General features: G+C 50.3%; 1 protein-coding gene across 2 annotated transcripts; it reads left to right on the forward strand.

Moving 5' to 3' along the window:
• The first annotated feature begins 5,355 nt into the window (after positions 1 to 5,355).
• On the forward strand, positions 5,356 to 9,782 carry HOXB3 (homeobox B3). Of its 2 annotated transcripts, none has more exons than XM_036398912.1 (2): positions 5,356 to 5,779; positions 8,998 to 9,782. In XM_036398912.1, the coding sequence occupies exons 1-2, from the start codon at positions 5,356 to 5,358 to the stop codon at positions 9,780 to 9,782; spliced, it is 1,209 nt and encodes a 402-aa protein (XP_036254805.1). The 2 variants fall into 2 exon arrangements, with proteins under 2 accessions (XP_036254805.1, XP_036254806.1); XM_036398913.1 differs by having other exon boundaries at positions 5,356 to 5,761.
• The last annotated feature ends 5,097 nt before the right edge of the window (positions 9,783 to 14,879 follow it).

Genomic DNA, 14,879 nt, shown 5'->3' on the forward strand with positions numbered 1-14,879 from the left:
TGAGGAGGAGGGAAACTGGGGGGAGCCCCCTTGGGGTGGTGAAAGTTCCGCTGAAGTTACTCCGAGTTGTATCAACGGTGGGAATTGCTGAAAACAGCCCCAAAGAGCCCCAAAAAGCCCCAAAAATGGGGTTTGGGTTTTGGGGCGGCTGCAAGGAAGGAAATGGGGGAGAATCCTCTGGGGTGCCCACAGCTCCGCCGAGGTTACTCCGAGTTGTAGCCACACCGAGCACTCAGAAACCCCAAAAAATGGGGTTTGGGTTTTGGGGTGGCCGAGGAGAAGGGAGATTTGCTCTGGGGCGCTCAAAGTTCCGCCGAAGTTACTCCGAGTTGTAGCCACACCGAGAATTGCTCAAAACACCCCAGAAACCCCCAAAAATGTTGGGGTTTGGTTTTTTGGGGTGGCTGTGACGAGGAAAATTAAGGAGCGCATCCTCGGGGTGGGGAAACCTGCGGAGTTACTGCGCCGAAGTTACTCCGGGTTGTAGGAACACCGAGCATCCGGGAACCCCGGGGTCGGGCTTTGGTTTTTGGGGAGGCCGCGAGGAGCGGATTTGGGGGCGCCCCCTGAGCCCCGGCAGGGCCGCGGGGCGGGGGCAGCCGCCGGCCGGGCTCATTTGCATAAATTAACGCCTAATTGTTCATCGCGTGCATCAAAGGCGCCGCCGCCGCCTCCTGCCCAGGCCGGGCCCCACAATTTCCCATTGCCCAGCGCCCCAAACCGAACCCCGATTTCGGGGGGTCCCTGCTCCCAACCCCCCTCCCATCACCCCCCAACCCCTCGCGGCCTTCCCGCCGGGTTCCTTTTCATTTTCTTTTTCATTTAAATTTAAATCTGAATTTTAATCCCAGCGGTTCCAGGGGGGCTCCGGGTGGTGCTGGTGAGGGGGGGAAATCTCTGAATAATCTCTGAATCATCTCCGAATCATCTCTGAATTATTTCCGAATTATTTCCGAATTATCTCCGAATTATTCCTGAATTTCTGGTCCCTTTTTCTTTTTTTTTTTTTTTTTTTTTCTTCTTTTCCTTCGCTTTTTTTTTTTTTTTTTTTTTTTTTTCCCTCCCTTCTCGTCTCCCTTCTTCCCCTTTGCTCGAGCAGAGGCCATTGTTATCAGTGAGCGGCGCGTAGCAGAGGCCAAGTGGAAACCGCCGGCGTTTGGCCATCCCCAAAGCCCCCTCGGCTTTTCCCGCACGCCTCGCCCAGGCTGGGAACCCTCCCGATTTTTTTTTTTTTTTTTTCTTTTTATCGTTATTTTTTTATTTATTTTTCATCCCCTCCCCACCCCTCCTAACGGAGAGCGAGCGAGACAATTTGAGCCGCCGTAACCGCCCGGCTGAACCCCCTCCCCCCTCTGGTTTATTTATTTATTTTTAATTTTTTTTTTTTAAATAATAACATTTTGAACAATCCGTTCCACCCACCATTAAAAAAACGGATTGAATCTTTTCCATTTTTTTTTTAATTTTTTTTTATTTTTTTTGATCCTTTTGACGCTTCGCCCGCGCGTTTCTCCCCGTAACGTTTTGAAAGGAGCCAGAGAAAGAGAGAGAGAGAGAGAGAAAGACCAAAAAAAAAAAAAAAAAAAAGAAAAAAAAAAGAGAAAAAAAAAAAAAGCAGCAAAAAAAAAAAAAAAAGCAGCAAAAAGCGGGGAGTACCGGGAGGGGAAGAGGGAGGGGGGGTCACTCCTCGCTTATTGATTGCGTGGATGCTGGATGTGAAAATATATTTATGTCTGCCTGTGCTTGGCTCGTCAGAGACTAAGGTAAGCCGGACTCAAATAGGCTATCACTTTGTGAATGGCGGAGTATATGTCCCAATGATTTATGACCATATGACTCCGATCTCGGTTCAAGAAGAGTTCACAAGCTTTAAGCTTCCTTCCACGCAGAGCCTCTTTTGCAGCCCTCGCCCACCGCCTGGATTTGTTGTTTTATTTTTTTTTTTTTTAATTCCGCTACCCCCACCCTCTTTTTCTGTATTTTTATTTATTTCAATTTTTTTTTTCCGCCTTTCCACGCGGTTTATTTTCGTTTTTCATTTCTTTTTTTTTTCCGCCTCTCCCCGCGTTTTCTAAATTTTATTTATTTTTTATTTTTTTTCCTGCCTCTCCTCGCGTTTTGAAATTTAATTTTTTTTTTTTTTTTGATTTTCCGCCTCTCCCCGCGTTTTTCCAGCCGGGGGCGGGGAGCTGTTGTCGCTTTGGGGTGCGGGGGGGGGACGGAGGAAGGGAAATCTGGGGGCGCTTCGTTGTTTCTGCGGGCGCGGGGCCCCGCGCTCGTCCCCAGCTCCCGCCCCATTGTTGCGGGGCACGCTCGGAATATTTGGGATTGATCCGAGCCGGAATTAACGGCGGGGCCGGGGCCATGGAGCGGCCGGCGGGCGGGGGAGGGGACGGCGCTGCCCTTCCCCAGGAGCGCCCCGGGCTCGCCAAATTCGGATTTTCCAACATGGAGGGGCCGGGGCGAAAACCCCGCGGCCTCGGCGCCTTCCCTCCCCTTCCCCGCCTGATCCCCGCCTGATCCCCGCATTATCCCCGCATTTCTGCATCCCCGCATTATCCCCGCATTTCCACATTTCTGCATCCCCGCAATTCCCCATTTCCGCATTCCCACATTTCTATATTTCCACATTTCCACATTTCTGTTTTATCCCGGAGCATCCTCGTCCTCCCCACGCCCCTTCCGCTGCCTCACCTTTCCCCCTCCCGATTCTTCATTTGTTTTGATTTTTTTTTTTTTTTTCATTTAAATGGCCCCAAATCCTCGCCCTCCAAAGTTGCGGGCAAAGAGTTTTTGGGGAATCGCTGCTGCCCAAGTGAAACTCGGAGCTGCTCCCGCCCGCCTTTAATTGGAGCACGACATCATCGAATATTTATTATTCTGCCCGGGCTTTTTTTTTTTTTCCTTCTTTTTTTTTTTTTTTTTTGCCTTTTTTTTCCCCCTCCTTTCCTAAGCAATTCCTTGGAGTAAATAATTAGGATTGCGGCCGTCCCGGGCGAAGATAAATGAGCGGCATTTGTGAGGCGCTGAGAGATGAGGTACAAAGCGGAGCCACGAGCGAGGCGGAGGGGATTGTAAATTTATTTTATGGACGTTTAAAACAACAAGAACCCAAAAAAACCAGAAAAAAAAAAAAGAATAATCGCCGTTATTTTTAGCTGCTTTGGCCGAGCCTCGCGAGGTTCTGCCTTGGGATTCTTTTGCTGTTTTTTGGGTTTTGTGGGTTTTTTTTTATTTTTAAGTAAATCTTTAGCAGACAGAAAGGCCTTGGAGAAATCCCCACCTCTGCCCCCTCGCAGATATTTCCAGCAAACCTATTCATAATAAAGGCGCTGCTGTTTGTTAATTAATTAATTCACGGCTCGGGGAGCGGAGGCTACTTTTTAATAAGACAAATTTATCATGGCCAGGGAGGAGGAGGAGGAGGAGGAGGAGGAGGAGGAGAATAACTCGCAGCGAGGATCTGCCCTGGGCGCAGACAATAACGCATCTCCGAGGAAGATCCGATGCGGATTTGGGAATGCGGGAAGGATTTAATCAGGGTAAAAAAAAAAAAAAAAAAAAATTAAATAAATAAATTTCCAAAAGCCCCGCGGTCCCTCCGCGGACGCCGCCAGGATGGGGCGAAGCGAGCGGAGCTTTGCTGCGACGTGACATAAAAACAGCAGCCAGGAAAAGGAGGAGGAAAAAATGTTATTTATTGTCGAGCTGGGGCTTCTGTTAAAGCCCCGGCACTTAAAAATATCGCGCTGGGCTTTATCTCGGCGGGGTTTGTTTTGTTTTGTTCCGCAGGATGAAAGAGGCCCAGATAAAATTGAATATACAAGAGATAGAATTAAATATACAATGGATATCAATCCCCAAACAAACGCTCGGCGGCTCCCGAGGCAGAGGGGAGCCTGTGCCTGGTTAAAAATCCCTCTGCCGATCATTTCCAAGCAGTTTTCACCTTTTTTTTTTCTTTTCCTGGGTATTTCTACTCTGTTTGAACGGAGGAGAAAGTTTCCGCTGGGAGAAGGAGGAAAGAGAAAAGAGACGAGATGGAGAAAAATCAGAAAAATCTCAGAGACAGAGGGAGGGGAGGAAAAAAGAGGTTTAATTTTGTGATTTAAGGCTTTGGACTGGGGTATTTTCAGACTTTTTGAGTTTGGATTGAGGGAGGGAGGAACGCTGGAAAATCCGAGGGGCGCAAAGCGAGGAGCAAATGGCCTCGTGAAGTGTTTGTTTTCCACGAGAAAGAGGGGGAAAAAAAAAAAATAAAAAACAACAACAGCGATGAAACCCCAGCGGGGTCGGGATCCGCTCCTCCCCGGCTCTGGACCTGGGACGAGAAACACAAAACCGTGCCGGGGAAAAAAAAAAAAAAAAAAAAATATATATATATAAAAAGAGGGATTTATTTTCTAAATGGAACCTGTCAGGGAGGGGAGAGAGACCCAGAGCAGGCCAGGGGGAGAAACCGCGTTTGGAATTCCTGCCTGCCCCGATCTGCTGGGAATCTCTGCCCCGAATTCCAGAGGCGCTGGGAGCTCCTGAGTAAACAAAAAAGGAGCCAAGTGTGCCGGGACAGCGTTACCTGGGCGGAAAACACGGATTTCCGTGGTCACCTGGGGGGAAAACACGGATTTTCGCTGTTCCTGGGGATAAAACACGGATTTTCGCTGTTCCTGGGGAAAAAACACGGATTTTCGCTGTTAGCTGGGATAAAACACGGATTTTTGCTGTTAGCTGGGATAAAACACGGATTTTTGCTGTTTGCAGCTCCGAAGCAAACAAACCCTGGGGATGAACTTTGAGTTTCTGTGCTGGGGGGATTCTGGGGGCTGCTCCGTGTGTGATTTCGGTAGGAAGAGCAGGACTTTGGTTGTTTCTGTGCTTTTGGCCGGCGATTCTCCGCTCTGTGCTCTCACATTTGCGCTGGTTTGGGGTTTAGCTGGGTGTGTGAATCCGTGAGTGACGCAAGCCCCCCCAGGGGTGTTTTAGGGGATTTGTGTGCGGGGATAAATCCAGAATAAATCGACGCACGGCGACCGTCCCGTGCGGAGCCACAGAGCGAAACGAGCGGTGAAAAGAAAACCTCCGCCGCCCCAAAAACCCTCTCAAAAATCAAATTTTTTTCCGAGCCCGGGCAGGGTGAAATCTGCTGGCAGCATCTGTTCCCCCCCCCGTTCGGCGGGACCCTATTCATGTCAGGAGCCTTTCAGGCCCCAAGATGGATTCCTGGCACTATTATTGTGTTTTTTCTCCTAACCTTTCAGGTCAGCTCCCACCAGCCAGCTGGAGAGGGGCCGTCACGTGGCCTCGGGGTGCCAATGTTCTGCCATAGGGGTGTCAAGACCCTGGTAGCCAAAAAAGATGCAGAAGGCCTCGTACTACGACAGCTCCACGCTCTTCGGGGGTTACTCCTACGGCAATGGGTTCGGCTACGAGGGCGCCCAGCCGCCTTTCCAGGCCTCTTCCCACCTGGAGAGCGACTTCCAGAGGTCCTCCTGCTCCCTGCAGTCCCACGGCAAAAATAAGGAGCTCAACGGGAGCTGCATGCGGCCCGCGGAGCCGCCGGCGTCGCCCAACGCCAACGGCGCCGGCAACGCCAACAACGCCAACAACGCCAACAACGCCAACGGCGCCGCGGGCCAGGCCGGTAAAAACACCCCCGGGAAACCCGGCCTGGGGGCCAGCGGCAGCATCTCCAAGCAGATCTTCCCCTGGATGAAGGAGTCGAGGCAGAACTCCAAGCAGAAGAACGGCTCGCCCGGCGCAGGTAGATGGGGAGGCCTCGGTGACGCGCGCCGGCCTCGCCCGCTGGGGGATGGCGAGGCTGGAAGGCAAAAAAATCGGGAGAGGAGGTCTGAGAGCGGCAGAGGGCTGGAGGAATTGGTTCGGGGGAAGCCAAAATTCTGCTTTTCCTGCCCAGAATTCCAAAGTGAGGCCTAAGAATCGCAAAGGGTTGGAGGAATCGGTTCGGGGAAGGACCAAATTCCCGTTTTCCAGCCCAGAGCTCCAAAGAGAGGCCTAAGGGTTGCAGAAATCATTTAGGAAAGGCATAAATTCCTCTTTTACCCCCAGCAGTCCAAAGAGAGGTCTAAGAATCCCAAAGGGCTGGAGAAATCAGTTCAGGGAAGACCCAAATTCCCGTTTTCCAGCCCACAATTCCAAAGAGAGGCCTAAGAACGGCAAAGGATTGGAGAAATCAGTTTAGGCAAGACCCAGGTTCCCGTTTTCCTGCCCAGAATCCCAAAGAGATGTCTTAAGGGTGGCAGAAATCAGTTTAGGCAAGACCCAGGTTCCCATTTTCCTGCCCAGAATCCCAAAGGGAGGAAGGAAGAGCTCACGGGTGTGAACATTTTCCTTCTCCTCTGCAGGGATGGGGAGAGGACCCTGTGAGACCCCAGGGGGGTCCTGGCCCTGCCCACCCACCCCTGCTTCATTTATTTAATTAATTAATTAATTAATTAATTATGGGTTCATTTCAAACACAACCACAGGCGATGGACCCAGCCCTGGTCCGGCTGGTGGACGCAAATTTGGGGAAAATGTTCCCCCAACTGCTCAAATCACCACTAAAATTCTGTTTGGTGCCTTCCCGGCGCTCGGAGGGAGCAGGCGTGGTGCCGTGTCCAACTTCTCCATGTGCCCCACCAAAAATTCAGATAAATTCAGATAAAAACAAAAATTCAGTTTGGATTTGCCACAATCCAGATAAATTCAGGTAAAAATCAAAAATTCAGCTTGGATTTGCCACAATCCAGATAAAACCCAAAAATCCACTGATAAATTCGGATAAAAACCAAAATTTTGGCTAGGATTTACTGCAGTTCACAAAAATTCAGATCAAAACCAAAAATTCAGCTCAGACTTACCAGAACTCAGGTGAATGCAGATAAAAACCAAAAATTCAGTTTGAATTCACCGCAATTTCGACAAATCCGTTCGCACAAACCCCGCGGTGCTCGCTTCATCCCCCATTAACACAATTTACGGAGTTTTCCTCTCCAAGAGGCGGGCGCAGAGCCAAACCCTGGTGTGACACCTGTGTGCAGAGCCAAACCTTGGTGTCACACCTGTGTGCAGAGCCAAACCCTGGTGTCACACCTGTGCGCAAACCAAACCCTGGTGTCACACCTGTGTGCACTCCAAACCTTGGTGTCACACCTGTGTGCTGAGCCAAACCCTGGTGTCACACCTGTGTGCACACCAAACCTTGGTGTCACACCTGTGCCCACACCAAACCTTGGTGTCACACCTGTGTGCAAACCAAACCCTGGTGTCACACCTGTGCGCACACCAAACCTTGGTGTCACACCTGTGCGCAAACCAAACCTTGGTGTCACACCTGTGCACACACCAAACCTTGGTGTCACACCTGTGTGCAGAACCAATCCCTGGTGTCACACCTGTGTGCACTCCAAACCTTGGTGTCACACCTGTGTGCCGAGCCAAACCTTGGTGTCACACCTGTGTGCAGAGCCAAACCTTGATGTCACACCTGTGTGCACACCAAACCCTGGTGTCACACCTGTGTGCAAACCAAACCTTGGTGTCACACCTGTGTGCACACCAAACCCTGGTGTCACACCTGTGTGCCGAGCCAAACCTTGGTGTCACACCTGTGTGCAAACCAAACCCTGGTGTCACACCTGTGCAGAGCCAAACCTTGGTGTCACACCTGTGCGCAAACCAAACCCTGGTGTCACACCTGTGTGCCGAGCCAAACCTTGGTGTCACACCTGTGTGCAAACCAAACCCTGGTGTCACACCTGTGCAGAGCCAAACCTTGGTGTCACACCTGTGTGCAAACCAAACCCTGGTGTCACACCTGTGTGCAAACCAAACCCTGGTGTCACACCTGTGTGCAGGGCCAAACCTTGGTGTCACACCTGTGTGCACACCAAACCCTGGTGTCACACCTGTGCGCACACCAAACCTTGGTGTCACACCTGTGTGCAAACCAAACCCTGGTGTCACACCTGTGTGCAGGGCCAAACCTTGGTGTCACACCTGTGTGCAAACCAAACCCTGGTGTCACACCTGTGTGCAAACCAAACCTTGGTGTCACACCTGTGTGCTGAGCCAAACCTTGGTGTCACACCTGTGTGCACTCCAAACCCTGGTGTCACACCTGTGCGCACACCAAACCTTGGTGTCACACCTGTGTGCAAACCAAACCTTGGTGTCACACCTGTGCAGAGCCAAACCTTGGTGTCACACCTGTGTGCAAACCAAACCCTGGTGTCACACCTGTGTGCTGAGCCAAACCTTGGTGTCACACCTGTGTGCACTCCAAACCCTGGTGTCACACCTGTGTGCAAACCAAACCTTGGTGTCACACCTGTGTGCCGAGCCAAACCTTGGTGTCACACCTGTGTGCACTCCAAACCCTGGTGTCACACCTGTGTGCAGAGCCAAACCTTGGTGTCACACCTGTGTGCACTCCAAACCCTGGTGTCACACCTGTGTGCAGGGCCAAACCCTGGTGTCACACCTGTGTGCAGAGCCAAACCTTGGTGTCACACCTGTGTGCAGAGCCAAACCTTGGTGTCACACCTGTGCGCACACCAAACCTTGGTGTCACACCTGTGTGCAAACCAAACCTTGGTGTCACACCTGTGCGCAAACCAAACCTTGGTGTCACACCTGTGTGCACACCAAACCTTGGTGTCACACCTGTGTGCACACCGCCCCCTCCCCACCCCGCTCTGATTGGCCCCGCGGCCGCCCTGCCCTGCCCTGCCCTGCCCTGCCAAACGTCATTTCCCAGAAAATTATCCGCGGGAAATAATCTCCTCCTCAATAACGGGCCCTGGGATCCTCTCCGACATGACATGATCAAATTTTCATAAAGCAGGGGCAGCTTTGGAGAACAGAACTCTTAATAAATGACACGATTATGGAGCGCAGGCCGCGGCGCAGGGGCGAGGGGAGGGTTTATTAAGAGGCGACGCATTCAATTTCTGCCCGTAAGTAATTCTCTTTTATTTCATTCCGGGCGCGCGACAGAATCCTGCGGCGGCGGCGGCGGCGGTGGCGGTGGTGAGAAAAGCCCCCCGGGCTCCTCGGCCTCCAAGAGGGCGCGCACGGCCTACACCAGCGCCCAGCTGGTGGAGCTGGAGAAGGAATTCCACTTCAACCGCTACCTGTGCCGGCCGCGGCGCGTGGAGATGGCCAACCTGCTGAACCTCAGCGAGCGCCAGATCAAGATCTGGTTCCAGAACAGGCGGATGAAGTACAAAAAGGATCAGAAGTCCAAAGGCATGGGCGGCTCCTCCTCGGGAGGGCCCTCGCCCGCGGGCAGCCCCCCGCAGCCCATGCAGGCCTCGGCGGGGTTCCTCAACGCCCTGCACCCCATGAGCGGCGCCTACGAGGCGCCGTCGCCGCCTTCCTTCGGCAAACCCCACCAAAACGCCTACGCCGTGCCCAACCCCGGCTACCAGGCGGCCCTCAAGGGTTGCCCGAGCCAGCAGAAATTCGCCGGGGCCGCGGCGGCGGCCGAGTACGAGCCGCACGTGCTGCAGGCCAACGGCGCGGCCTACGGCGCCATGCAGGGCAGCCCCGCCTACGTCGGAGGGAACTTTGTGGATGCTCTGCCCGCCTCGGGCCCGGCCCTCTACGGCCTCAACCACCTGGGCCAGCAGCACCAGGCCGGCGCCATGGACTACGGAGGGGTCCCGCCGGGCCAGCCCCACGGACCGTGCGAGAGCCACGCCACCTACGCGGAGCTCTCGTCGCACCACGCGACTTCTCAGGGCAGAATCCAAGAGGCGCCCAAGCTCACCCACCTGTGAGAGGGGAAGCTGGTGGTGTTTTTTTGGGGGGAAAAAAGGGCGGTTTGGGTTTCAGGGATGGTTGTGTTGGGTTTCTCTCTGGCCTCGCTGGTTCTGGCGGGGTTGTGGGGTTTGTTATGAGCACAAAATCCGAGCGGGTTTGGTGGCTTTGGAAGGGAGGAACCTTCCTGGGTTTTGACACAAATGCTTCTAAAACAGGCTCGGGGTGGTTTTGTGGGGATCCTGCAGGCTTTGGGCGGCCAAATCCGTCATTTCCAAGCCACGTCCGGATCGTCACCGACAACTCCCGAATGCCGGGAAGGAGAAGAGTCCTCCAGCCAAGCTTTGGGGGTCTCTGCGTCCAAAGAACCCCAAAGAGATCCACCAGGAAGCTCTCCCCACTTTGAGTCCTTCTCCAGATCCGCCGGCGCTTTCCTTCCCAGCCCTCAGAGGAAGGGTTCTCCTTTCCCGCCGGAAATGGGAGAAATCCGATTTCCCACAGGAAATGGGAGAAATCCAATTTCTGACTGGAAAAGGGAGAAATCCGATTTCCCACCGGAAAAGGGAGAAATCCGATTTCCCACCGGAAATGGGAGAAATCCGATTTCCCACCGGAAATGGGAGAAATCCAGTTTCTGACTGGAAAAGGGACAAATCCAATTTCCCGCTGGAAAAAGCAGAAATTCCCTTTCCCACGGGGCGGTTTTCCCCCCGAATCCCCCAAACCTGCAAATCCCCAACCTGCCAACACCCCAGAGCCACGCTCGTCCCTCCAGGCCCTGCTCCCCCCCTCCAAAACAACACCACAAAGAAAACCCTTTAAAAACTCGGGATAAGAGAGGTCTAACCCCAAAAAGGGTCGAGGAAATCGTTGGGAGCGCCTCAATCCCCCTTTTTTCCCCCCACCCCAAACTTACAAAGAGAGGAAGAAAGAGCGGCCAGGTCTGAAAATTTCCCTTCCTTCGCCTCTGCTGAGGTGAAATCTCAATTTCTCCTTTTGGGGAGGGTTTGGGGGTTTTTTTTTGGGGGGGTGTTTTTTTAGGGTTGACGAGCAGAAGAAAACAAAGAGCAGTTGGGGAAATCCTGCTGTCCTTTCCTCCTCTCCCTTGAGCTGACGTGAAACAGGGTATTTTTGAGCAGAGGGAATGTCCTCCCACGGAAGCAGAGGCCAGGGGATCCCTGGGATCCGCTGACGCTTTCCTGCCGGGACATCTTTGTTGCACTTAGAGTTTACATATAATGGGTATTAAAATAAAAATAATAATAATAATAATAATAATTAAAAAAAAAAGCAACTTTGAAGGGCTCTCAGCTCCGTCGAGGCGCCCTTCAGTTAGGTGTGTGTTCTGGTGAACATTCATATATATTTATTGGTTATAGCAGTTGAAGATATTTTCCTTTTTTTTTTTTTCTTTTTTTTGTATTATTTATCCCCCTTCCCCCCCCTGCCCCCCAGACCATGTATTTATATGAGCGAAAAGCAAGGAAAAAAAAAAAAAAACCCGACAAAAATAAGATTCAAACGGTACTTTTTTAGTATTTCCTTCCCAAAAAAAAAAAAGAGCAAGAAAAAAAGAACAGAAAAAAAAAAAAAGTAAAAAAAAAAAAAAATTAAAAAAAAAAAAAGGACATTGTGTTCCCCTTGTCATTGTACCACGAGCTTCTTTTAGTTATTGTAATTTAGGGAGAAGCAGTAGTTTTCTGTTCCCTCGGTACTTATGAATAATGTAATTAGTTCTACTGGAGGCATGAGAGCAGAGCAGACTGGAATTGTTTGGTCCTGAATTAGAAGAATTTTCATCGCGGCTCCCTCCCCTCCGCCCCTCCTCTCGCTGCAGCCCTCCCTTTGTTCTTACAGTAGTTCTTTTCTTTCCTCTTGTCTGCTCAACAATTCCTCAATAAAACTTTTCTGCTCTCCGTTTTATCTCGTCCTGTCCGGCCGGGGTTGGTTTAATTTGGGGATAAAAAATTAAAAAAAAAAAAAAAAAAAAAATTTGAAAGGGAAAAAAAATAAAATTGTGGGAGGAAAGGGAGATGGGGAGGAAAAGGAGAGGGATGGAGAGCGGAGCTGGTTTGGGGTGAAATCCTGGGAATTCGGGCCCACAAAGAGCGATCACGTGGAGCCAGGCCCGGGCTGCCATTGGAGAGGGAAGGAAAACAAAGGAAAAGGGATTAATCACCAAAAATAATAAATAAAAACAAGGAGAAGGGGAAAAAAAATTTAAAAAAAGAGAAGAAAATGTAAAAATGGCCCAGAGTTTCCATCCGGGGTCCTGGGAAGTGACGAGGAATGAAATCCATAATTTCTAGGTTATTTAATAGAATATTAAATAATTGAATTCTGGCCGAAACAATCGAGCTCTGGCTAAAACAATGGAATTATTTCCGAAATATGAATGTGTGGCACCCACGAGTACACGGCAGCACCCCCCGGGCACCCCAAATTTGGGTTAAAAACGGGGAAAAAAAAACCCCAAAAAAAGGGGAAAGCGAAAGGGGAGAAGAGCCCCGGGCCGGCAGCGAGAGCGGGCGGGGAAGCCGTGAATAATTCGCTTTTTCTGCTCTAAAGCCCTAAGAAAACTCCCATTAAAGCAGCGAGGGGCAATAAAAGTTTTATGGGCTGGAAAGGCTGGGGGTGAGGAGGAGGAGGAGGAGGATGAAGGTCCCCTCCGCAGGGAAGGAGAGGGGGATCCTGGATTTTCAAAATCCCGTGAGAAAAGGGTGGAAAAGCTGGAAAAGGTACCCAAAAAAATAAAAAGCAAAAAAAAAATTAAAAAAGGAGAAAAAGGGGGTTGGGGTGTAGGAGCAGCACGTGGGGTTTTGTGTTTTGTATTTTATGTATTTTTATATTTTTATAAAGTTTATATAGGTTATATATTTATAGATTATATTTATATATAATAAATACTATATGTTATATATATAATATATTACACATTACATATTTCATAGTCCATAACGTATATTTTATATAGTATATTTTTCTATTATATAGTTCATTTTTATTTTATTTATTTATTTTTAAATTTTACATCTTATATCCAATACCCTGCATTCCCTGCACCGCATTTTCTACCTGACACTTCTACATTTCAGATATTTCACATTTCACTCATTTCATCCACCTGTGTGCACAGCCAGGACAAATCCCCGAGGGATTAAAAAATAAAAAAACTGTGGTGGCGAAAAATCTCTCGTGAGAAACGACCCCGAGCTCCGAGCCCTCCTCATAAACCGAGTTCCAGCTTCATAATTAAAAATTAGACATAATTATAAATAATAAGGGGATCTGGAGCACCAAGGAGCGACCTCCCATACGCGGCCTGTGAAATGTTTTTAATTTTAAAAAATCAATTTTAAAATGTATTTTTACCAATCAAATAATTGAATTGTCCCGGCCTGGGCCGGGATCCTCTCGCGGACCATTTCTCCCTCCCCGCTCCCATTCCCGGACCGCTCCGGCGCCATGTTGAGCCCGGGATTCCCAGGAAATGGTGAAAATCCGGGAAAAAGGGGAAAAAAGCAATTCCGGGGCGCGCCCTGGGCCCTCCCTCCCCGGCGGGGCCGCGCTGCTCGCCCGGGCTTTGGGAACTCGGGAATTCGCCCCAGGATGCGAAACATTCCCCGCACCCGGGAGGTTTCTCCCCTTTGCCTCCGCGCGATGCGTGGGGAGAAAAAATCCCAATTTCTCAAGAGTTTCTTTTCCTTTTTTATTCCTTTTCCCTCTTCTTATTTCCCCCCGTCTTCCTTTTCTCCTCTTTTCATTTCCCCTCTTCTAATTTCCCCTCTTTTCATTCCCCCCTCTTTTAACTTTTCCATCTTTTCATTTTCTCCCCTTTTCATCCCTCCACTTTTCATTTTTCCCCCTTTCCATTTCTCTCCCTCTTTTCATTTTCTCCCCTTTTCCTTCCCCCCCCCTTTTCATTTCCCCCTCGTTTTCATTTTCCCATCTTTTAACTTTTCTATATTTTCATTTCCCCCCCTTTTCATTTCCCCACTTTTCTTTTTTCCCCCCTTTCCGTTTCCTTCCATCTTTTCATTTTCCCATCTTTTCATTTTCTCCCCTTTTCATTTTCCCCCTCCTTTCCATTTTTCCATCTTTTCATTTTTCCGTATTTTCATTTTCTCCCCTTTTCATCCCCCCACTTTTCTTTTTTCCCCCCTTTCCATTCCCCTCCCTCTTTTCATTTTCCCATCTTTTCATTTTCTCCCCTTTTCCTTTCCCCTCCTCTTTTCATCCCCCCTTCCATTTCCCCCTTTTCATTTCAATTTTCTCCCCCTTTTCATTTCCCCCCATTTTCATTCCCCCCCCATCTCTTTTCATCCCCCCACTTTTATTTTCCCCCCCTTTTTAAACTCCCCCCTCTTCTCATTTTCCCCCCTTTTCATCCCCCCCAGTTTTCGTTTCTCTTTTCCCCTCGCGGCTCCGAGTGCCAGCAAAAACCCCGAGTCAGCTTTTGCCAGCGGCTGGGAAGAATTTTCCACCTTCCACCCCAAATTCCTCCTCTCCATCCCATCCCTCAAACCCCAGGAACTCCGAACCAGCCAGCAAGGAGCAACCCCCGATTATTTTACTTTTAATCATTGATCCCACGAGACGGAGCAGATTTCGGGCCGGTTTTGATTCGCGGATCCTCGAAGCGCTCGGGGAAGTCCGGGCCCGCGCTCGGTGCTTTTTCAATTATCGCCATTATTTCCTTAAGCCCCGCTCGCTGGAGGAGCTTCGGGTTTCTCGATTCCTCCCCAGCGCTCCCCACCCACGCGGATGCTTCGAGTGACAAAAGTTTCCAGGGAACGGAGCCCCCCCCGTCCCTCCCGGCCGCAAACTGGGACAACTGGAGCTCCCCAAAACTCCTTCTCCACTCCATCCCCTCCAGGCCGATTTATTTTAATTTCTCTCTCTTTTTTTTTTTTTTTTCTTTTTTTGTTTTTGAGTCTCTGCCCTTGACTGAAGTTTATAAATCTGCCCCGGGTTAAAACCCCCGTGGTAAAAGCTGAGTTTCTGTGCCCAGGGTGAGTCAGGGCGAGCTGTCAGGAGGCCTTGCAGGAGAAGATTGATGGGGATGGTTCCTCTCTTCTTCTCGGGCTGCGCGGACCCGGGGCGCTTTAGAGAGGGAA

Source organism: Molothrus ater, chromosome 27 (assembly GCF_012460135.2).
Source record: "Molothrus ater isolate BHLD 08-10-18 breed brown headed cowbird chromosome 27, BPBGC_Mater_1.1, whole genome shotgun sequence".
NCBI lineage: Eukaryota > Metazoa > Chordata > Aves > Passeriformes > Icteridae > Molothrus > Molothrus ater.